Source organism: Squalius cephalus (assembly GCF_949319135.1).
Source record: "Squalius cephalus genome assembly, chromosome: 18".
Lineage (NCBI taxonomy): Eukaryota > Metazoa > Chordata > Actinopteri > Cypriniformes > Leuciscidae > Squalius > Squalius cephalus.
The window spans coordinates 32675234-32698827 of NC_137139.1; the positions used below are offsets into that span (position 1 = coordinate 32675234).

Consider the following 23594-nt stretch of genomic DNA (forward strand, 5'->3'; position numbering starts at 1 on the left):
TTATTATTCAGACATATAGTAATAGTTACTTGGTGTGTTAATAAATGCTTTATTAACATGTATTTCTACTGTAATTCATGGTTAATTCAGGTAGTTATAAAGCATTTAGTAGTGGTCAGTTAACTATTTTTGTGAGCTCATCTAAAGTAAGGACTATTTATGCCTTGTAAAGTATTTACAGTGGGGAGAACAAGTATTTGATACACTGCCAATTTTGCAGGTTTTCCCACTTACAAAGCATGTAGAAGTCTGTAATTTTTATCATAGGTACTCTTCAACTGTGAGTGATGGAATCTAAAACAAAAATCCAGAAAATCACATTGTATGATTTGTAAGTATTTCATTTGCATTTTATTGCATGACATAATTTAATACATCAGAAAAGCAGAACTTAATATTTGGTACAGAAACCTTTGTTTGCAATTACAGAGATCATACATTTCCTGTAGTTCTTGACCAGGTTTGCACACACTGCAGGAATGATTTTGGTCCACTCCTCCATACAGACCTTCTCCAGATCCTTCAGGTTTCGGGGCTGTCACTAGGCAATACAGACTTTCAGCTCCCTCCAAAGATTTTCTATTGGGTTCAGGTCTGGAGACTGGCTAGGCCACTCCAGGACCTTGAGATGCTTCTTACGGAGCCTCTCCTTAGTTGCCCTGGCTGTGTGTTTCGGGTCGTTGTCATGCTGGAAGACACAGCCACGACCCATCTTCAATGCTCTAACTGAGGGAAGGAGGTTGTTGGCCAAGATCTCGCGATACATGGCCCCATCCGTCCTCTCCTCAATAGGGTGCAGTCGTCCTGTCCCCTTTGCAGAAAAGCATCCCCAAAGAATGATGTTTCCACCTCCATGCTTCACGGTTGGGATGGTGTTCTTGGGGTTGTACTCATCCTTCTTCTTCCTCCAAACACGGCGAGTTTAGACCAAAAAGCTCTATTTTTGTCTCATCAGACCACATGACCTTCTCCCATTCCTCCTCTGGATCATCCAGATGGTCATTGGCAAACTTCAGACGGGCCTGGACATGCGCTGGCTTGAGCAGGGGGACCTTGTGTGCGCTGCAGGATTTTAATCCATGACGGCGTAGTGTGTTACTACTAATGGTTTTCTTTGAGACTGTCGTCCCTGCTCTCTTCAGGTCATTGACCAGGTTCTGCCGTGTAGTTCTGGGCTGATCCCTCACCTTCCTCGTGATCACTGATGCCCCACTAGGTGAGATCTTGCATGGTGCCCCAGACCGAGGGAGATTGACCGTCATCTTGAACTTCTTCCATTTTCTAATAATTGTGCCAACAGTTGTTGCCTTCTCACCAAGCTGCTTGCCTATTGTCCTGTAGCCCATCCCAGCCTTGTGCAGATCTACAATTTTATCCCTGATGTCCTTACACAGCTCTCTGGTCTTGCCCATTGTGTAGAGGTTGGAGTCTGTTTGATTGAGTGTGTGGACAGGTGTCTTTTATACAGGTAACGAGTTCAAACAGGTGCAGTTAATACAGGTAATGAGTGGAGAACAGGAGGGCTTCTTAAATAAAAACTAACAGGTCTGTGAGAGCCAATGTGAGCAAATGTGATTTTCTGGATTTTCGTTATAGATTCCGTCTCTCACAGTTGAAGTGTACCTATGATAAAAATTACAGACCTCTACATGCTTTGTAAGATAATACAATTATTAAACACATTATAGATATGCTTATAAATCAAGAATAAAGCATTTATAGCTGTATTTATAAACTGCTTATTAATGTCTATTAATGCTTTATAAATGATGAATCGACTGTTTAGTAATGCTTTACTAATGATTAATAGCATGCTGTTATTATAAAGTGTTACTGATTTTTCTAGTAAAAGTCCATTAAAAAAACTGACACCTGATATGTACAGATGTTTGCTTAGTGGGTTATTTGTTTGAAAAATTACAATTTCACCCCTTTCTGTGCTGTCTTTTATATATATAAAGACCTTTTCATGATTGTATAAAATGGTGTTGTAAAAAACGGTTTGCTGTTCTGTGGCTCCCAGAGACACGTTTAGTTTCTGTATTTAGATGATTCTTTTGCAGCCCAATAGATCTGACTACAGCCATCTAAAGCAGTGGTTCTCAACTCCAGTCCTCGGGACCCACTGCTTTGCACATTTTGTATGTCTCCCTTATTTAACACACCTGAACCAGATCATCAGCTCGTTAGGAGAGACTCCATGAACTGATTTGAGTGTGTCAGATAAGAGAGACATACAAAATGTGCAGAGCAGCGGGTCCCGAGGACTGGAGTTGAGAACCACTGATCTAAAGTATAAGCCCAGCAGTCTCAGACTGGCAGTTAGAGGCGGAGCTGATAGGCTCAGTGAGGTTAGAGTTAATGGTGGAGGAACTTCCTGTCAGAGACTGATGACTCATATATGCCAGTTTATGGCACGTATGGCTACTTTGACTGCTTGACAGTGGATCATAGTACAGATTTTAGTTTGAATCATTTTTAACCGTGCAACATACATTTTAGAACGCAAACTAATTTACTCGGTGAACATTACTTGTATTATGAAAGTTGCTCTCTTCAGCAATGCAGATGATATCTTGTCGTCATTACTTATTTTTTCAGCCATGGCATCCTCCAGTGGTCCAGCACTAAATGAGGAGCTCCTGTGCTCCATCTGTCTGGGAGCGTTCACTGATCCAGTCACTACTCCATGTGGACACAACTTCTGCAGAACCTGCCTGAGCGAGTGCTGGCCGAACTCAAAGACCTGCTTCTGTCCACTCTGTAATGAAAGATTCAGTAAAAGACCTAAGCTCAAGATTAATACAACATTCAGAGAGATTGTGCAACACTTTAAGGAGAAGCTCGGTCCAGGAGAATCTGAGGTGTTCTGTGACTTCTGTGGTGAAAGACAGCAGAAAGCTGTGAAGACCTGCCTGACGTGTCAAAGCTCTTACTGTGACTCTCATCTGGAGCCTCATCACAGAGTCCCACGTCTAAAGAAACACACACTGATCAACGCTGTGGAAAATCTGGAGGATTATATATGCCAGAAACACGAGAGACCTCTGGAGCTGTTCTGCAGAGATGACCAGACGTGTGTTTGTCTGTCCTGCACTGAAGGAGAACACAGGGCTCACAACACTGTTCCTATAGAGGAGGAGAGTCAAGACAAGAAGGTAAAGAGTTACAAACAAAACACTTTAAACACCCCATGAAATTCAGTTCCCTATCAGTCAGTCACGTTCGACGTTACATCGGACTGAACTGACGTATAGGGATCTCGCCTGAGAGCCCAATCACCATCGAGTGGTAACAGAACAAGCCAATGCACACTGGCGAAAGAGATTTGCATCACAAGCCACTTCCCGTTTCCAGTTATATAAGTTGTTCCTTTGTTGGTGTGACTCTGTCGATGGGTGAATCCCCGCGGTCCCATGGGGGACCCAGCATCTCATTCGGGGCTCCTGCAGAGGACCGGATGTCGAGTGGAATCCTCCAACCATGTCCCGCAGCTGGATGACTGGGAACGTCGAACGTGACTGACTGATGTAACCTAGACGCCTGTACAAAACGCCTGTACCTCCGCTGAAACGTCCGGGACCCCTTCTCAGATCCTCAGCAGAAAACTTAATGTCAGAGTTTTACCCAGAAGCGGGGAGTGGATTGCAATGTAAATCTCACATTGTCTTGTTCTGTTACCACTCAAAGGTGATTGGGCTGTAATGAGAGATCGCAATACATCAGTTCAATCCAACATAACGTCTCCGTTCCTTTCTTCAGGGAATGGGGGTTACATTAGTAACCTAGACATTTTCTTTCCTGTGTCTTGACATGTTGAAGACCCTTTCATTACATCTGATAAAAGCTGATTTTGTCACTCTCAAAACAGTCAGACATGGATTAAAAGATTCAAACTATAATTTTGAATTCATTTGATCTTTAAATGGTTTTAAAAAAAATAAATTAGACTGTAAGAAGATGGAAAGCTATATTCAGGGATAAATGTGTCTGTGTTTCTCTGTATGTAGAATCAGCTGGTTCAGACACAGACAGACGTTCATCAGATGATCCAGGACAGAATGAATAAGATTCAAGAGATCCAACACTCAGTAGAGCTGAGAAAGGTTTGTGCTTCGATCAACCCGAGTTCATATCCTGACTCATGGTCGTTTCCGATCCCCCTTTCACTTTCTGTTCACTCTCTCCTGCAACTATCCTAGCAAAAAAATACGTTTAAAAAAAGATATGCATCATAATAGTTCAATCTATTTAAAAAAAGCGTTGAATTAAATTGCAGGTTCTGCCATCATCTAGTAACCCTCATGTGTAATGCTTAGTTCCACAGAAGATGAAGACGATGATTCAATAACATAAGATTTAATATAATACTCAGAATAAACAGCCAAAATGCGAGACAGTGTGTTGTGCACAAATAATAACCGACAAATCAACAGAACAAAATGAGGAACTTAAATATACAGAGATGATTAACTACATCTAGTCCTCAAGAGCAGCATGCAAAACATTTATTTTGTGTAACACTGAAAATCACACATTTTAAGTGACATAAGGTTAATTAAACATGATAGAATTTTCATTTTGGGGTGAAATATCCCTTTAAATAATATGTGAATATGGAATAGATTAACAAATATAACTGTTCTCATTCATCAGAGAAACACAGAGGAAAGTGTTGAGATCTTCACTGATCTGATCCGCTCCATTAAGAAATGTCAGTCTAAGGAGCTGAAGATGTTGGAGGAACAGCAGAAAGCAGCAGAGAAACAGGCTGAAGATCTCATTAAAGAGCTGGATCAGGAAATCACTGAGCTGAAGAGGAGAAACACTGAGCTGGAGCAGCTCTCACACACTGACGATCATCTCCATCTCATACAGGTCTGTCAACATCTGTCTCAGTCAATATGTACAATATTACAGGACAAACTGTCTGTTCTTTAAGGTCCACCCAATTGACCCAACGACGGTGTCCAATGGTGTGGCTGAAGGTTTTCTGTGTGTTCTGTCTTTTCAGTGCGCAAAGTGATTTAATTTCAATTACACTTTTATCTGACTCAATTTTATCTTGACCTTGAATTTAGGTTAAAATGCCAATGAATTATTGGTAATTTATATTTACCTAGATATTTTATTATTCTATTTAACTCTTTACTTTAGATTGTACTTGTTTATTCAGATTCCAATGTTGCTCAGAGTCTCACACCGAAACTCGCCAGTCTGATTATTAGTCAGAGCAGAGGTTATGACTAACTAGAATGCATTTCCGGAGGAACTGCGAAGTGTGCTTGCTCGGGTGCAGTGCACTAACGTGAGCAGGTAGTGGATAAGGGTGCGTTGAAGTTTGCTTGATCTGAGAATTTCAACAATAGTACTTTTTTCAAGACTGTGCAAAAAGGTGAAAAGTTATGTGCATTAAGAGACATGTCTGCAATGTAGACTAGTGCCAATGGCATTGTTTATGTGGCTTGGTTGTTGGTTTTGAAATATTTGGTTATGAATATACAGCAGAGAGTGGGAGTGTTTTGGGTGATGAAATAGTATTGAAAAGAAGTTGACAGTCTTCATTTACTGTATCCAATAAGCCAATACAAAACTCACCCAGCTGTTCTGTGGTTGAGTGTTCTCTTTGATTAGGAATTTACTATCTCAAATTAAGGTCTACCGTAATTAGCGATGCTTTGATTGCTGCTGTCAAGATGGTTGTTATCACCTACGCAGAAACGCTGATTTTTACCGTCAGTCCTCATATTGTAATTAAATGAAAAACGCTATCAGTTTCACTATTAGCTTACTCTAGCGATGCAGTCGCAACAACATGGATAACGCTGTTTGGCCTTGCCTAACTTTATATGATATATGCGCCATATGCTAGAGTTACACATCCCGCTGCCATTTCAGGCCTTGAATTTTGGTGCGGGAATGTGGGGACTGCGCATAATTTAAACCATTCCCGCAAGGTTAGCTTTTATAGTGCGAGAAATTTCCGCACAAATATATTCGCTTCATCTCAGAGTAAACGATTAAAAAATAAATTCACAGATGCGAGATCAAACTGTCTTTTATTTTCGAATTTAAAGTGTAACTTGCAGGTTAACCACCACAACCAATTAATGTGTTCAATATGTATATATGTAAACATTTCTGTCTTAAAATGCGTTAAAATAACATTTATTGGGGTTTCTTCAAAGGTAGCGAGTTTTTACAGCAAATTATGTTTTATAAACAAAGTTCGGGAGAAGCACGTTCAAATAAACAATCCAATCTACTCGTCATCAAACAATTATGTCTACCCTAATCAGCATGACAAGAAGTATATATATATCCAATCTGTCAACTCACCTAATATTCCTTGACAGTTTTCCAGCATCCCTCCACCACCCCGACTCCTCACTCTTGGCTCAATCTTTTACAGCCAGGAATACGGGGGGAGTACTCTGGGTTCGGGCCGAATACCGAGCCCGGAGCCCTCTCCTCGGACAGCACGCCAAATACGCATTTATTCTATCTGACTTATTTGTAAGTGTGAACTAGTGAACTGGGTGATGACGTCATAAAAGGAAGTTGCAACCATACTCTGCTAGACTCCTACTGTTTGTGGCTAGATTATGGAGAACGACTGGGAGACTATATCAGTGGGAAACTAGTGTTGTCAAAGTGCCGGTACTTCGGTACTGAAAATGTGACGGTACAAGCATTTCTGTGATACCGGGTATATTCGGTACCCAGTAATAGGCAGCTGCGTTAAGTCGCTTCCATGTTTATCTAAGCACGGGGCTCCAGACTAACTTTTATTACTATGAAGCCGATATATACCATGATATATAGTGTCTGTGTATATTAAACTGCAGAAATACTATTTAAATATTAACCTTGTATGTTCTGTTTGTCTCTGTGTGAATGAATGGCGCAGACGCGCGGTGTCATTTACCACACACACACACACTGAAGCACGAGTGATGCTCGCGCTTTTTTCAGTCTAGCTGCTGCCAGTCACGATATGATGACATGATGAAATTCATCTCCAGAGCCACTCTGAGTCATTTTACCGTTTCATTTGAGAAAAACTATCGTCATATCATACACACACAGAAACTCAAAGGTCTTCACGGCAACCCGTCAAAATAAAAGTTCGGTTTAACTTTGCGTGCATGCTGCCTGAACCCGTTTGTTTTGCGAATAGCTTACTCTCATTTCAGGCAGGATCACGGTCCTCTCGAAGCCAGCACACACGATTATGTTTACAATTGAGTTATTTCAATATAACTGCTAGCCTACTTGCCATTAGACTACAGTAACTCTAGGCTTGGAGTTCCTTTTATGACGTCACGCCCAGCCTAGTGGAAGGGAGAGGGAGTGCTTAAAACCACTAAAAAGTACCAACTTTTCATATTATATTCAGCATTTTGGTATGAAAAACATACAAAACAGTGGTGGGTGGTTCTTATCTTTATGTTTATTGCATTTTCTTCGTGAAAAATTTAACCTGCAAGTTACACTTTAATTCCTCAATCAGCACTGGACCGGCATTTTCTGTCTTCCGCTGAGCCCTGGCCCAGGGGCGTTGCTCTACTGGGGCACAGGTCCCCCATTGTTTGTCTGAGATAGCAACAGTAACTAGGAGGCCGTGGCTTATCGATAGGTCAATTAAACATAAATTTCATATCCGAAAGAATGATTCATTGTTATCACAAACAATCAAAGAGAGTAGTACAGAACACAACAATGTGTTTTATTTTCTGTGCTATACAGTGCTGCAGGCAGGGGCATTTGTTTAAAAAACACCAGTCTGGGTAGTTGGGTAACTTGGGTGGCATGCTCCCCCAAGAAAATTTGGATTTCTTGGACCTACATATGTGTATTTTAAGGTGTTTGAAGGCCAAAAAATTGGATGAGAATAGCTTTAAAAGCATGTTAGCAGTAGCATAAATGATTTATCAAGCAGATAACAGATTCTTAAACATGAGAATGGGGATAAATGTTGCAATGAATGATCCACACTACAAAATGTTAATGTGTATTGTCAACATTCAAAACTATTTTAACTCTTCCAAAAATGTTGTTTTTGCGTAGTAACTCTACACACAAACATAAAATGATTATTCCACATACACACCAAACTACACACAGATATTAATTTAAAACACTACTATCTTGTGTCTTTTGATTGTTCAGTGTGCAGTGGAGTGTATAGGAGTTTATCACACGTAGCCAGTGGCGTAACTTTGTTTTAAAAAGTGGGTGGGACAGGTGGGACTGTGGGGTTAACACAATGCTTAATCATAAAACAGATATAACATTACGATGTCCAGCAATTGATTTAAATAGTACATTGATTGGGTTTAAGTGGTTGTTCAATGAGGCCTATTATATGTTGATCCGACTAATTTAAGCGTGTATTTAAGTGGTCCAGGGGTAGAACTTTTGCCAAGCGTGTCAGAGGTTGTGAAATCTAATCCGCACTCATATAGTGTTTTTTTTATTTTTATTTTTTTTTCCATCAAAACCGATTATTTTTTTCAGTGGTTGTATATCAGGCAGGGACACTTTTTTTGTGCTTTTTGTTTTCTAATTTCACCGGAACGAATAGAGAGTCTCTCCACAACGGATTGAAGCGCGCGTCCGAGTAAAGGCTGTGCGCGAGCCAAAAACAAACATAGTATCCGCGCCACTGATCGCAGCGGCAACGAGCACTTTGATCAGTTGATTTAAAAAACAACACATTTCAACGCTAGATCGCCTCTTATTTAAAAAACGAACGAAATGAAGCTCTGCTAGTTAACTGGAGATGTTTTGTTTATTTGTATTGGTACATTCGTGCCGCAAGATGTTTTAAAAGTGGTGGGGACAATATCGACCTTAGAAAATAGTGGTGGGGACAAGTCCCACCCGTCCCACCCGCAAATTACGCCTATGCACGTAGCCTACATGTATGTATCGGAATATAACATAACAGTCTGATCGGAACAAATACGGGACTTATTCCACCATATTCCGTTGCACTTTCTCCCATTCATAGTAGGCTAATGTGAGACTAGTGCACTGTTTTTCTGTATAAAAAGTCTTTGCGTATAGTAAAGTGCAATTCCATTTCTTGGCAAAGGTTTTTCATATGGGTTTTTCTGAGGCTTGATGCTTTTGCATCTGATGTCTGATGATGTAAATTGTTAATCAAGTCTTACCTCCCTCAAACTCATCATCTCTCCTTTCTGCTTCCCTGTCCCTGCCTCGTAAAAAAAAAAAAAAAATCTGATGTCCATCTACAGAAGCCAATAATGATTAAAAATAAGATTATTTGTCTTATTTACAAACTTTTGTTTCGTCATGTTTTCTTTTCAACACCACCTGACCGGACTTCGGTGTGCTCAAATGTGGATTTCTGTTGCGCGGGTCAGCTTCTGTTTTCGGTTTAACTGCGTTGCTTTTACAAGCGTTGATTGTTTTATTACTGCGTCGCAAGTAGATAATTTATATTATCCTATAATATAATTTCTATTAAATACTAACAAATAAAATAAATTGTTAAACTCAAACTTCAGATTTACTGGGGCACAGCAGATTTATACTGGGGCACGTGCACCAGTAAAAGGGGTCTAGCGACGCCCCTTGCCTGGCCGTAGACAGATCATATGTTTCACGCTGTCAATGCAGTGTTTTGCGTTGCGCTGATCTTATTCACACTATCGAGTGTAGGTGCAGCATTCTAACATTGAGTCATAATGAGCTGTTTGTGAAGAAATTATCCGCTTCCAAATTATGTCATTTTAATCACAAAATTGAAACATTAAAAACCATTTTGCTCTTTATGGTGTGGGAGTGATAGAGCGCGGCAGCAACGAACCAACTGATCAGCTTGCAGCGTAACAACATTGAATGCTCGGCCGTTTTTTTGTTTTGTTATTAACTGTTTTGAGAACTGATGGTCACAATCGTTGCCTCGTGTGTCTGGGCCGAACACGCCGAGGCAGCTTTTGTGGATGAGTCATGTGCCCATTGTGGAGAGATGACCATCTTGGAGCTGCGGTCAAGACTCTCGTCCTTGCAAAGGGGCGGAGTCCCCGTGCCTGCGCCTCGATCTAACTCTCCTCAGAGGGTTGCTTCGGGCTCTGGCACGGGAGACCTGAGGATTATGATGAGCGCTCTTCCTTCGAGGAACCAACCCCCTAGGAACCCTACTCGGCGCCATTGCCTCCTTCGGGTGCTGCCAACGGTGCCCGAGACTGACCCGGAGATGATGGCCATGCTTTCCCGGGCCGCCAACAGGATCGGGCTCATGTGGAATCCTCCACCATGTCCCGAACCCTTGAGGCTGGACGATTGGTATCTCGGGGTGGTGCGCATTGGTTCTCAGCAACCAACCCCAGTGCCTTTCTTCCCCGAAGTGCACAAGGAGCTTACGGGGACGTGGACAGCACCTTTTACTGCCAGAAACCGTTCCGGTGGCTTCTCCTCCCTCACCACCCTTGCGTATCCCGCCAGTGGAGCGGGCCCTTTTTATGCAGCTGACATGAGGGAGACATGAGGGAGACAAGCTCTGGTTCCTTAACTCCCCCGTGTCCAAGACCGGCCTCTCCGGCGACGCGGTCGAGAACTTTGCCCAGCAGTTCTCGGCTGCACAAAATCAGACTGAGGCCATCAAGCACATCCTGCCGCGGCAGTCAGCTGCTGCATCCACCCTATCGCCTGCAGCCCCTCAGTCTGCTCGTCGCCGGGGGTGACCTCCTGCGTCTGCCCTCGCTCCTGCACGCAGCAGAAGCCACCACCTAAACGGCGCCATGGAGCCAGTCACAGGCAGGCCCCCCCCGCCCGTCCAGGCCCCCACCAAGAAGGGTGGTAAAGCCAAGAGCAAGCAGCCCTAGGACAGGCGACCCGGAGATGGATGGGACTGCTCTTCTGGAGACAGTGATCGCACCGCTTCCTCCCCCGGAAGAGGGCCGGGTGGGAAATCCTTTGTTCCCTTTTGTTTTTGTTCCGCCGCTGGCCTCAAAACCGCCGGTGCCCAAATTTCAATAAAAGAGCAGTTTCTTCCATCTCTAGGTCCGAAGAGCAGTGGGGGGAGAGAATCCTCACCACTCTCATCCGCCTCTTCTATCGCCAGCAGGCAGCAATGTGCAGTTCGAGAACGCAACCAAGCCGCCTCCTGCACCTCATGGAACTAGGTAAGTGTTGCACAGCACACTCAGACTCCGCTATGGGCCGCTTCCCAGAGAGAGCCTCCCGAGCCGAGTCCCTGTGTTCCACCTCGCTGCCCCACTCCTGGTACGCCTACCGTCCCTTTGGTCCTGCTTGTACGGTCTCTGCAAGCCTGGTTAGCGCTCCCCAGTCCATCTCGCTGGCTCATTTGGACCATCAGGCTCGGCTATGTGATTCAGTTTGCCCGGCGTCTCCCAAGTTTCAGGCCATCCACTCCACTACAGTGAGAGCAGCCAATGCCCATGTCTTGCGAGCGGAGATCGCAGTCCTACTGGCAAAGGACGCGATAGAGCCGGTTCCTCCAGCTGAATGAGGTCAGGGCACTACAGTCCCTACTTCATTGTACCCAAGCAAGGTGGTGGGTTACGACCGATCTTGGACCTGCAAGTTTTGAATTGGAGCCTCCACAATCTACCGTTCAAAATGCTCACGCAAAACGCATTTTCGAATGCATCCATCTTCAAGATTGGTTTGCAGCAATCGACCTGAAGGACGCGTACTTTCATGTCTCGATTCTTCCTCGACACAGGCCGTTTCTGCGCTTTGCGTTCGAGCATATCAGTACAAGGTCCTGCCCTTCGGGCTGTCCCTGTCTCCCTGTATCTTCACGAAAGTCACGGAGGGGGCCCTTGTTCCCATGAGAGAACAGGGTGTTCACATTCTCAACTATCTCGACGATTGGGCGAGGCTCTGAGTTCGGGGAGGCTCAGGTAGACCTGTTTGCCTCCTCAGAGACCTCCCACTGCCAGCTGTTTTACTCCCTGAGTGAAAGAACACTCGGCACGGACGCATTTGCTCACAGCTGGCCCCGGGGCCTCCGCAAATATGCGTTTCCCCCAGTGAGCCTACTTGCACAGACGCTGTGCAAAGTCAGGGAGGATGAGGAGCAGGTCCTTCTGGTGGCTCCCTATTGGCCCACCTGGTTCCCAGAACTCATGCTCCTTGTGACAGTCCCTCCCTGGCCTATTCCTCTGAGGAAGGACTTTCTGACTCAGAGACGGGGCACCCTATGGCACCCGCGTCCGGACCTTTGGAAACTCTATGCCTGGTCCCTGGACGGGACGCGGAGGTTCTAGGTGACTTACCCCCAGAGGTACTTATCACCATCACTTCTGCGCGAGCGCAGTCTACAAGACGTGCGTACGCCTTGAAGTGGAACCTGTTCGTCGAGTGGTGTTCCTCTCGTAGAGGAGACCCCCGAAGATGTTTGATAGGGTCAGTGCTTTCCTTCTTGCAGCAAGGGTTGGAGCGAAGGCTGTCTCCCTCCACCCTCAAAGTACATGCTGCTGCTATTTCAGCTTATTACGACCACATAGATGGCAAATCAGTTGGAAAACACGACCTGGTCATCAGGTTCCTTAGGGGGGCGAGACGGTTAAACCTTCCTCGACCCCCCTTCATACCCTCTTGGAACATTTCTCTGACTAGAGTTCGGGCCGGGTGACAACCATGTTGTACTGAGACCCCGGCCTGGCTATGTGCCCAAGGTTCCTACCACTCCTTTCAGAGACCAGGTAGTGAACCTGCAAGCGTTGCCCCTGGAGGAGGCAGACCCAGCCCTGGCTTTACTCTGTCCTGTGCACTAGAAGCACTGAGAGGCCCAGCTCTGTCGGCTTGCTGCACCCTAGTGTGCTCCATATTCTCCAGAGTGAAAAACCTGTGAGTCCTCCAACACCCTCGGCCCGGACATGGCGGGGCGTCCGGTGCCAGGCCTTTATCCGTTGAATCCTTGAGAACCGGGTTTAGGCTGGGTCCCATATGTGTGACCCTACGGGGATCCCATATGTGTATTCTCCACGGCTGCTCCTAATCGAAGCCTGTGTCTTTGCCTTGGGCTAAGTCACCCAATATTCATATGCAGAACAACCTTCGGGCTAGTCTATATGTATCTTTCCACATAACTCCTTCGAAGATTGTGGCTTCCGCAGCATCCCTTCCCTCCATAGAAAGGGCACGCTTTCCCAGTGTTATGCATTAATTTCACTGTATGTGTTATCACGAAACAACAGTGACAGATACACTCGTGTAAGCCCTATCCTATCGTCCTTCCAGACAAGAGGGTGTAGAGGCTTACACAGGGTGCTGGATGGGGTGCAGCAGCTGTGGCCCTTTAGTAGGGATTCCTATTCGTCGGTCTCGACGTGGCATCGACTAACCGACCGAAGAGGAACGTCTCTGTTACATATGGTAACCCTCGTTCCCTGAGGGAGGTAACGGAGACGCCACGTCCCGTCACCACATCTGCTGCTGCTGCCCGGACAGCTTTTCAGGCTTGGCGCCTCAGCAAAAAACTGAAGTGCAATCACACCAGCTGCTCGTTATATACCCGCGCTGCGAGGCTGAACAGCTGATGTAAATGATTGCATGCCAATGTGTATTGGTTTGTTTTAGTTTCACTCGAAGTAGATTGGCTTCTCTAGCGAGATTCCTATTCGTCAGTCTCGACATGGCTTCTCCATTCCCTCCCTCAGGGAACGAAGGTTACCATATGTAACCGAAACGTTTCAGTTAGACTAAATGAAAATGAGAAATGTTCCTGTCTTGGTATTGTGTGGAAAACCAGGGTGTTTTTAGTGTGTTTTAGTGAACTAAAATAACCCTCAGTCAGAAATCTCCTCGTTTGCAGCTTTACACACACCAAACTTTACAGTTTTATTCCTGTCTATATTCTGAAGGTTTTTACTGAGGGGTTTGTTAACATATCATTCACCAGATTTATACAACATCTAATTCCTAAAAACATGATGAAAAAGCATTTTTTTTCTGTCTGTTATTTTCTGATTTATGGAGTAAAAATAAAATCCAAAATCCCATCAGTAAAAACCTTTAACTCTAATATGTCAACAAAATCAAACAAGAATGTTGAACCTGGCTTTATTCAATATTCAGATTTCTGTTCTGGCTATTTAATCAAATCAGTGCATATTCAATTAGACAATGCTTCATTTGCATATTTAAATATTTCAGAAATGTTCTAATACAGAATATATAAGCAATTCTTCATGTAATCAATCAACTAGAGGAAGTACGGTGATATCATCCATATCAATACAGAGGTTTTGCTTCAACTGTGTTAGAAAGCTCCTGTGTAAAACATATTGAATTTATTGCTTTAAAAATAATTATCATATTTAACAGTCTTCTCTCTCCTGCTGTAGATGAGCTCATCCCTGAACACTCGTCCACACACCAAGAACTGGACAGAGATCAGGATTGACTCTGATGTGAATGTGAACTCTCTGTATAGAGCTCTGACTGAACTGAAGAAAACTCTAGATGAGACACTGAATGAAAAACTCAGTCAAACTGGTATGTGAATATCAAATACACTTTATAGATTTTTTTGTTTATTAACTTAGAAATAACATTTTTCAAGGAATATTATGGGTTGAATAAAAAGTTGGTGATCACACAATTATTTTGTCTCTGTCTGCAAAAGATCAAACTGTTTGAAAAATATTACCATAACTTAAACTTGCCATGTTAGCATTAGACTGCATGATAAAATCACTTACTAAACCTAGGCTATGTAAAGCTATATCCAAACTTTACCATAACCAGTTATTACAGTATTACTTTAACTTACTTTAGAGACATGTAAGTGATAAGATGTAACTATTCATGTACAAACACTAATACAAATCACTGTAAAAATTGTTACATGCTGTTTAAAAAAAAATGATGGTAACAATATTACACATTATACTTGTACTTGTATACACAGAGTCGTTTTTAAGGCTTGATTTCTTTAATGAAATCTACCTGAATAATGTAAAATCTCCTAAATTATTTAATGTATGATGCAATGGATTTAATATTTTCTTTGTGAAATGTGCTTTTTTAATTTAAGCTGGACTGTGATGCTATTTTCTTCTAGAAACAAACTTTGTTGCATTATTTTCCTGTTATCTCTGTAAAGCCGCTTTGAAACAATCTTTATTGTAAAAAGTGCTAAATAAATGAAGGTGACTTGACTTGACTTTAAGTTATGTTGTACAAGTAAAAGACTGTATGCTGCTCAACACAGCACAATAAACACTTGTTACTGCACTGGCATTAGCAAAGCTATTGCTTATTGAACAAAGCAACATATTATTAGTACATGCAGTTATTCATAACCTATGCATAATCTCTACTCTTCAATGGAAACGATCAAAACATCAACATAACAGAAACTCTTTCACATGTCAAACATAACTGAACATTAAACATTAACTGATGTTTCCCTTCACTCAAAAACACATAAAATAACACTTAATTTCCATATTTACTCTCCATTCCCATGTGCAAAGCATGCTGGGAACTGACAATGGTGTCTCTAAATAAAACTGCATAATTGAACTAATTCTCTAAAAATAAATAGGTTTTATTTTATTTTACACAGCATGCCACTGATGCTGCCAGTAGAGAGAAACTCACTGTTAACCTCTTACACTCCTCGACCATTTTTGGGGATTTCCGCCTGGATTTTCCTACCGAAATTGAAAAGCCTCCCATTTCCACATATTTTTTCCAAAATAGACAATTTTGGTGTCATTTTACAGGAAACCCTTTGCAGATTCATAAAACAGTGCTAAAAGTGATAAACATTTAAGTATATGTTGTCTGAGCTGTAATAAAGCCAAAAAAATATAGGCGCTTTTTGATTTTTTAATTTTAAATTCATTTTTGAAAGTGTGTAACTCAGGCCCTGTGGGGTCTAGCAACATGCAGACACTTATGGCTGTTTCCTCTAGATGCCAGCAAACACTGGAAAAAAGATTTTTTTCTCCACACTAAAAAATGAAAAAGATGTGCATATTAATCTGAAGGGAGGAATATTACCTTTTTTTTTATGTAATATCCACCTACCCAAATCTAAACTCTGCTCATACCCATATACAGTGGAATATATGCAATATTCCAGTGTCATTTTACAGAAAACACTTTGAAATTATATAAAACACTGCTGAATGTGATAAATATTATAGTATATGGTGTCTGTGATATAATAAACAGAAAGAAAAAAATAGGCGCTTTATGATTTTTATCATTTTATTCTTTCAGAAGATACAAGACTTATCATTTTACAAATTATTTGCCTAAAATCTGTGGTCTATTACAATCTAGAACAGGATCCTCATCCTCCAGATTTATATAATTCATTATATTGGCATCAGATTTGTCACCTGTGTTGTGCATCACCTCAACATCACCGGCCAGCCTCCTGGAGATCTGATGCCAACTGTGCCCACTGTGCCCACAGTGCCAATCTTCAACAGAACATGAAACAAAGAAAAACACTATTTATACATAGTTTCTGCACTGTAATAATATCCATTTCACAATATCAAAATGTAGATTTACTGAAATGACCATTTTATTCCACTTATGCAAAGTTGTAAACTATTGCGCAATAATATTTTCCATATCCAAAACGTTTGACATTTATTTTCAAATAATAGTTTATCAGATTGGTTGCTGTGCTTTCACATTTCAAACTAACAATATTTTAATTAAAATATTTATATAAACATTGTAAATGCAGAAAAACCATGTACCATATACGTACCCAAAAGCTCTGGAGAGTCTGTAGAGTGCGCATTCTCCAACTCCAAATCGTCCATTTAGAAACCAGTTGCACTTCCAAAGATCGCTTTTATCAATGCCATTGATGCTTTTATCTTTCTAGATGCAATTTTAAAAATCAAAACAGTTCATAAACTATAATAACACACGCAAACTCGCGGCTATCTTACTCAAAAGAGAGCTCGCGCTTACCCGGAAGTGATCAAGGAAGCGCATCCGATCCGACTCTGTTGAACTCGCGTCTTTTGTAATAATGGTGCGTTCAAGTCCTCCTGGGAAGTTCGTACGTACGAGGTGGGAAGTCGTGCTTATAACGGCATGTGCGTTCAAGTCACTTTCGTCGGAGCAAGATGGCGGAGTACTTTCTCTTAATTAATTACACAAAAATACAGCAAGATTCTTAAACTCTTGTTCTAGAAAATGAAGAACAAAGAAATGTGCATCAGGTGTACTTTGTATTCTTATGTTTTTAATTAATTTATGAAGCCACTGCCAGCTCATCGTTACATGTTGCATTGTTATATTATAATACTATCATATTCTGTGTTGGCGATTAGCTAACTGCTCTGTAAATTGAAAAGCCTGACAATATCACAGCTAAATACCTTTACGTAAATGTGTATTCCGCCATGTTAATCACTGACACGCCCCCAACTCGTACAGATCGGGGCTTAAAGAAAATCCCGAGCTCCCCACTGGTATTTACGACATTGTGGTGGCGTTCATGTGCGTTCAACTCGTAAATACGATCTATACGAGATGACTTGAACGCACCATAAGTCCGTCACAGATATGCGACGCGAGATTAGTTCCGGTTAGATATATATACTAAATGCTTGCCTTAGCAGTTGCTTTGTGAGTAAGGCTCGCGCCTATACAAATGGCATGGAGATCTAGTGTCAGAGCGCTCAGAGCGCGTCTTCTCTCAGTTCATTCGAAAAGGTTTTTCTTACCAAGGAAAGCTCACAGAAACGTGAAAATGGTCTCATTTGAAAGATTACATCCTAAGCTAAAAGGTGATATATATTATGTGGCTGTTTGCGGCTGACTGAAGCCGCCATCGGAGCAGGAATGTGATACTTTTATCTGTCATCTCTGTTTGATTTTATTTCACTGCGCGATTCTTTTGAAGATATTTCGGTCTATGATTGTCTCACAATGTAATAATCTACATCGTCAAATTCCTTAGAATGAGAGCTTTCTTGTGATATATGACTTGACTGTTTTGTGAAATATATAAAAAATAAATATTTGTAGAAATATTTCTTCGCAATCATAAAGCGGAATTTTTTGCCTGGGACCAATGCATATTTAAGCTAATATTTCATTCGACATGTATCATGAACACGAAAGTGATGGTATTCTTTGTAAAGCTTAGATTCTAAGCTTTAAAATGATACCATGAATTGTCTAATACCATATAAGGAAGTTTATTAAAAGAACGTACGAACATCATAACAAAGATTTTCGATCCCGGTACCGGGTCGGTGGAGTTTATGTTAACCTGAAATTATTGCTATAAATAATTCATCATTATATTGTCATCTGTGTCCACAGGGTTGAAGTTTGTGCAGACGTTTGCAGGTACAGTGTGATTGATGACAAAATTTTCTTAAATATGGTTGCAATATATTGTTAATCTGTATTATATACTGTACACATGAAAACGTGTGTTCTTAAGTTGATTGATAATGTCTGATCTCTCTCAGTGGATGTGACTCTGGATCCTGATACAGCTCATCCACGTCTCATCCTGTCTGATGATGGAAAACAAGTCAGTGGAGGAGACATTGAGCAGGACGTCCCAGAAAACCCAAAGAGATTTAATCAGGGTCTTCGTGTTCTGGCAAAGCAGGGATTCAGTTCAGGGAGATTTTACTATGAGGTGCAGGTGAAGGGAAAGACTGAGTGGACATTAGGAGTGGCCAGAGAATCCATTAACAGGAAGAAGGCGATCTGGCTGAGACCTGAGGATGGATACTGGACTGTGGCTCTGAGGAATGAGAATCAATATAAAGCTTGTGAACGTTCACCTGTCTCTTTATCTCTGAGAGTGAAACCTGAGAAGTTTGGTGTGTTTGTGGATTATGAGGAGGGTCTGGTCTCTTTTTATGACGTGGAGTCCAGATCTCATATCTACTCTTTCACTGGTCAGACTTTCACTGACAAACTCTATCCATATTTTGGCCCAGGGTTAAAAGATGAAGGTAAAAACTCAAACCCACTGATCATCACTCCTGTCAGATGAAACGAACAAAATAACATAAAATCTCTAAAGATTAACTGTGGATGTGCTGTTTTTAGAACATGTTAATAAAAACCAAAAAAAAATTTGCACTAACCACAATCAAGAAGTTTTTACTTACAATTATTAAGAAAATTAATATGTGATACAAGCGGAAAAAAAGAAATGTATATTCAGGCCCTTAAAAATCCGTCACTGAGAAAACATCAACTATAATGAAATATTTGTGTGTTATATACACACGTGTAATGGATAATTTGTTACCCATCTATTTATTTCTTTTGTTTTAATACTTTGCTTTTCAAATCTACTATGAAATTTTACATAATATGCTTTCATATTATATGGAGAAATTCTACAAAATGCTAAATTTCCAAACTTTCCAGTGTTCCTACAAAAATTTCTGAGGCCATTTTCTCTCTCTTCTCTCCAGCTGTTAACATTGAATTACTTGTGAAATGTTGAGGTTCTTGGTTCATGTAAATAAAGACAAATGTTCAATTTTATAACTGATAGGGGAGAGTGGGGCACAACCGAACACTTTTTGACTTTCTCAGATTGCGTAAATCCACTTGGGGTTCAGAGAAATTTTTTTTTCCCACATTAATTTCACAAATTATTAAATTATGTGGTTTCGTTTCATTACGGTTGTACAAAAGGCTAAGCTTTAATGACGCTGGTGCCCTCTGCTGGACATTTAATTTGTTGCACTTAAGGATATACATACAGTGCTATGCATAAGTTTAGAGACCCATGCTAAAGTTGACTAAAAAGAGGAATAAAAAATCATCTTTTGGAAATTGAACTTAATGCCTTTATTTAAAAAAAATAGGAAAAATCCAACCTTTAAGGACACCAATTTTCTTTGTGAATGAATAATGTATCGTAAATAAATAAATGTTCTTCCTTAAAATACAGGGTGCATAAGTTTGGACACCCCTATGTTAAATTCCCATAGAGGCAGGCAGATTTTTATTTTTAAAGGCCAGTTACTTCATGGATCCAGGATACTATGCATCCTGATAAAGTTCCCTTGGCCTCTGGAATTAAAATAGCCCCACATCATCACATAGCATTCACCATATAGAGATTGGCATGGTTTTATTTCAGTTAGCCTAATAGCTGGTTTGATTTGCATTGAGAGATGATCTTATGGAAAGTACTCCATGCCAATCTCTAGGTATGGTGAAGGCTATGTGATGATGTGGGGCTATTTTAATTCCAAAGGCCAAGGGAACTTTATCAGGATGCATAGTATCCTGGATCCATGAAGTAACTGGCCTTTAAAAATAAAAATCTGCCTGCCATATGGGAATTTAACATACTGTAGGGGTGTCCAAACTTATGCACCCTGTATTTTAAGGAAGAACATTTATTTATGATACATTATTCATTCACAACGAAAATTGGTGTCCTTAAAGGTTGGATTTTTCCTTTTTTTTTTTAATTAAGGCATTAAGTTCAATTTCCAACTTTAGCATGGGTGTCTAAAAGTATGCATAGCACTGTATTATTTCTGAATCACCTATCATTCCTGTAATTTCATTGGTTTAGATTGGGAGAACTGAATGTCAATCAAAATGTGTTCATGCCCAGACATGTAACTATGTTGCTAAATTTTACGGCAGTTTTGTAGTGATCTCCGTGCTGATCTAGCGGATTTTTGTTCATAATGTCTGTGTGCGTACTGCGTACATCTTAAAAGTAAGTAGTTAAATACTCTTTCATGTGTATATTGGTAGATTTATTTCCTGCTTCGTTATATTGCAATTCTAAAAGTTTGTTTATTCCTTTGAGGTAGTCAATGCACACATAAGCTCGATCGCACATTCATTTCAGCATAAAACACGCTGTGTTAGACTTTGAATGTTACTTTTTGAATATTATGTGATGTAACATTATGTATATTTAATTCTTCATCTGATAGTTTATTTAAAGCGAATATGTGTATAAACCTGAGGAAATTTACAGCTGCTGGACTATGTCCTTATCTTTGTGCTATTGCATTACTTTTATTTTGTTCAGTTATTAGGCCTACTGTTCCTGCCTCATTCTATCTACTGTATATTCATTATTGTTATTGTTGTTCATTTATAGAACCACACCCATACTGATGTATGAATCAAAAGACAACAGTAAATAACTTTATTGTGGACATGGACCAAGTGATTTATTGTTCTGCAGTGCCAGAACAATCTGTAGCAGTTGTCACTTAGTTTAAGATCCGCAGATTACAGATTACAATTTTATCTAATCAAAAAAATTGACAAGACAAACTAAAATATTTTGTCAATAAAATACAATTATTCACTTTTTCATATAAAATAATGGCATTTTTTAAATAATTAAAAATAGTTATTTTTAATTATTCATATAAAATAAGTTATTTTTGAGATTGACAAAACAAACACCACAAAACAGCACGGTTCAAAACATAATAATAATAAAAAATTTCTGAACATTGACTCTCAAGGGTTCTCAATAGAATTAATAAAACTATAGAATAGAATTACGTAGTTCTAATAGGGACACAACATGCCCCTCCTGTGCAACTGGGATTTAAACCCGTGAGTGTCTTCTGCTGGTTAGATCAGCATTAAAGAACTATCTCAACTGTTAACCCTCTGGGGTCGACAAACGCACCGGCGCATTTCGCTTGATTTTTTTTTTAAATAGCAGCAAAATAGAATTAAATCAATGTATTGTTTTATGTGAATGATTAGGCTGGATGATTTTCAGATCATTTTGAAGCAAAAACTCTAGGTGACAACATCCATTAGTCAAAAGTCTTGTGGACACATATTTAGTGTGTTTTGTGGCCTTATTTCAGAAACTTAATTTTTTTGTTTTTTCAATAACCATGCATAAACATTATTCTCCCAAAATACAAACATGTACATACATGTTGCTCACATATTATGGTAGCCCTGTTTGTGCTAAATAGAGTGTAATTACACCTTTGCCATTAATATGTTTATATTTATATTTATATTCATCTTTAACAAATTTACAATACAGTCTGAAAAGGACCTGAATGTAGTTAATTGAATTTGGAAACTGAGTATATATGGGATGCCAGTAATGACCAATGAATGTGTTTTTGAAAAAATCTGTAGTTAGAATAGTTTTATTTAGAAATAGCACTCATTAAAAACTAGAATCTGAGATCTTAAACTCATACCTGAACAAACTGAATCTGAAATGTTTTCATTAAAATGTTAATTAAAGCTGTTTTTATGAATGATGTGTGTGTGTGTGTGTGTGTGTGTGTGTGTGTGTGTGTGTGTGTGTGTGTGTGTGTGTGAGCACTGACCAAATCTGACCAGGGTTGATGGTTATCAGATCTGTTTCAGTCCAACATCACTGTCATTAACCGATGACAAATCAAAAAAAAGAGAGAAAACGTAATATTGGCAGGAAGGATGAGTGAAAAGCAATGGGTGTGTTGTGGTCAGTGAGTGAGTGAGGAATGATGGGATGTGTTTAACATATGATGAAGTCTGAGCTGTCAACCTCATGTCGTCCACAGCTGCTGATTATCAAAACCCCGCCTCTCTCAGGCTGTGACGTGACGTGGTGGCGCTGCTCTGCAAGCGACCTGGGAGTGTTTGCTGCTATTTTTTTATTTTTTTTGTATTAGTCTTTTTAGCATTATTTACTGGTTTCATTAGTTTTATTTCTTTTGATCATGACAGCAATATGGGCAGGGGCGCCGCCAGGAATTTTGGGCCCCATGACAAAAAAATCTAATTGGAACCCCTTTGCACAGCTGTTCTCACCACATCTCTAGGACCTAACTGTCCCATCAAAAGCTTTACATAACTCTAATCAAAGGCTTCCAACTGTCTTGCTTCTTGTAGTTCAAGACTAGTATTAGCACAATATTTACTGCTGGTGATTAGTAAATGCAAGTCTGCATACAACAGTCTGCAGTTCACTATTTGATGCAAGATTAAAAGCCACCATAAAAATGTCCTTAAGGGAATCCTTTACAGTCTCAATGTATTTTTATTTTAAAATGAATGACAGATAAAAAAAAAAGAAAAGAAAAAAAAAACTAAATATATATTAACTTTTTTATTAAAATAAATTAACATCATCATCTCAAAACAATGAAAACAGCAGATTTTTTTACTTAACTGCACATGCCAACAACAAAATAAAGTTGACGTGTAAAACGGAATTTCCACATCAGGGTTATTATAGTGCTACAAAACAGATCAAGTGATCATTAAATCAATAGGTTTTGAGGTTTAGAATGCTGGGAATAATAAAGTCTGTATCTATAGATGTCATTTAATGGTCAAAATGCAGTCTAAATGAACTGGATTATTTTAATATTGTCTGTAACTTACATGCAGGTTGAGGTAAGCTACTCATTGTTTCTAACTGCATCCAGTACAGACAGGAGGTTGTTGTTGTTGTTGTTTTATGTCATAATGGTCATTATGTGAGAAAATAATTTGTGTTTGATTTCTGTCATTAATAAATTTTCATTTTCTTTTTTGTTATGGTAAAAAGAGCAAGAGAGACAGAGAACCCCACACTCCCTGGAATGATGCTAAGTCATTAGCACAGTGTTGCTCACCTT

General features: G+C 40.2%; 1 protein-coding gene across 1 annotated transcript; it reads left to right on the top strand.

Moving 5' to 3' along the window:
- Nucleotides 1-2603: 2603 nt before the first annotated feature.
- LOC307146297 (E3 ubiquitin-protein ligase TRIM39-like) lies at nucleotides 2604-19006 on the top strand (the record flags this gene model as incomplete). The annotated part of the gene is made up of 6 exons (XM_079850195.1): nucleotides 2604-3158; nucleotides 4011-4106; nucleotides 4657-4878; nucleotides 14349-14499; nucleotides 18316-18342; nucleotides 18468-19006. 6 exons carry the CDS (start codon nucleotides 2604-2606, stop codon nucleotides 19004-19006), a joined length of 1590 nt encoding a protein of 529 aa, XP_079706321.1.
- Nucleotides 19007-23594: the final 4588 nt, after the last annotated feature.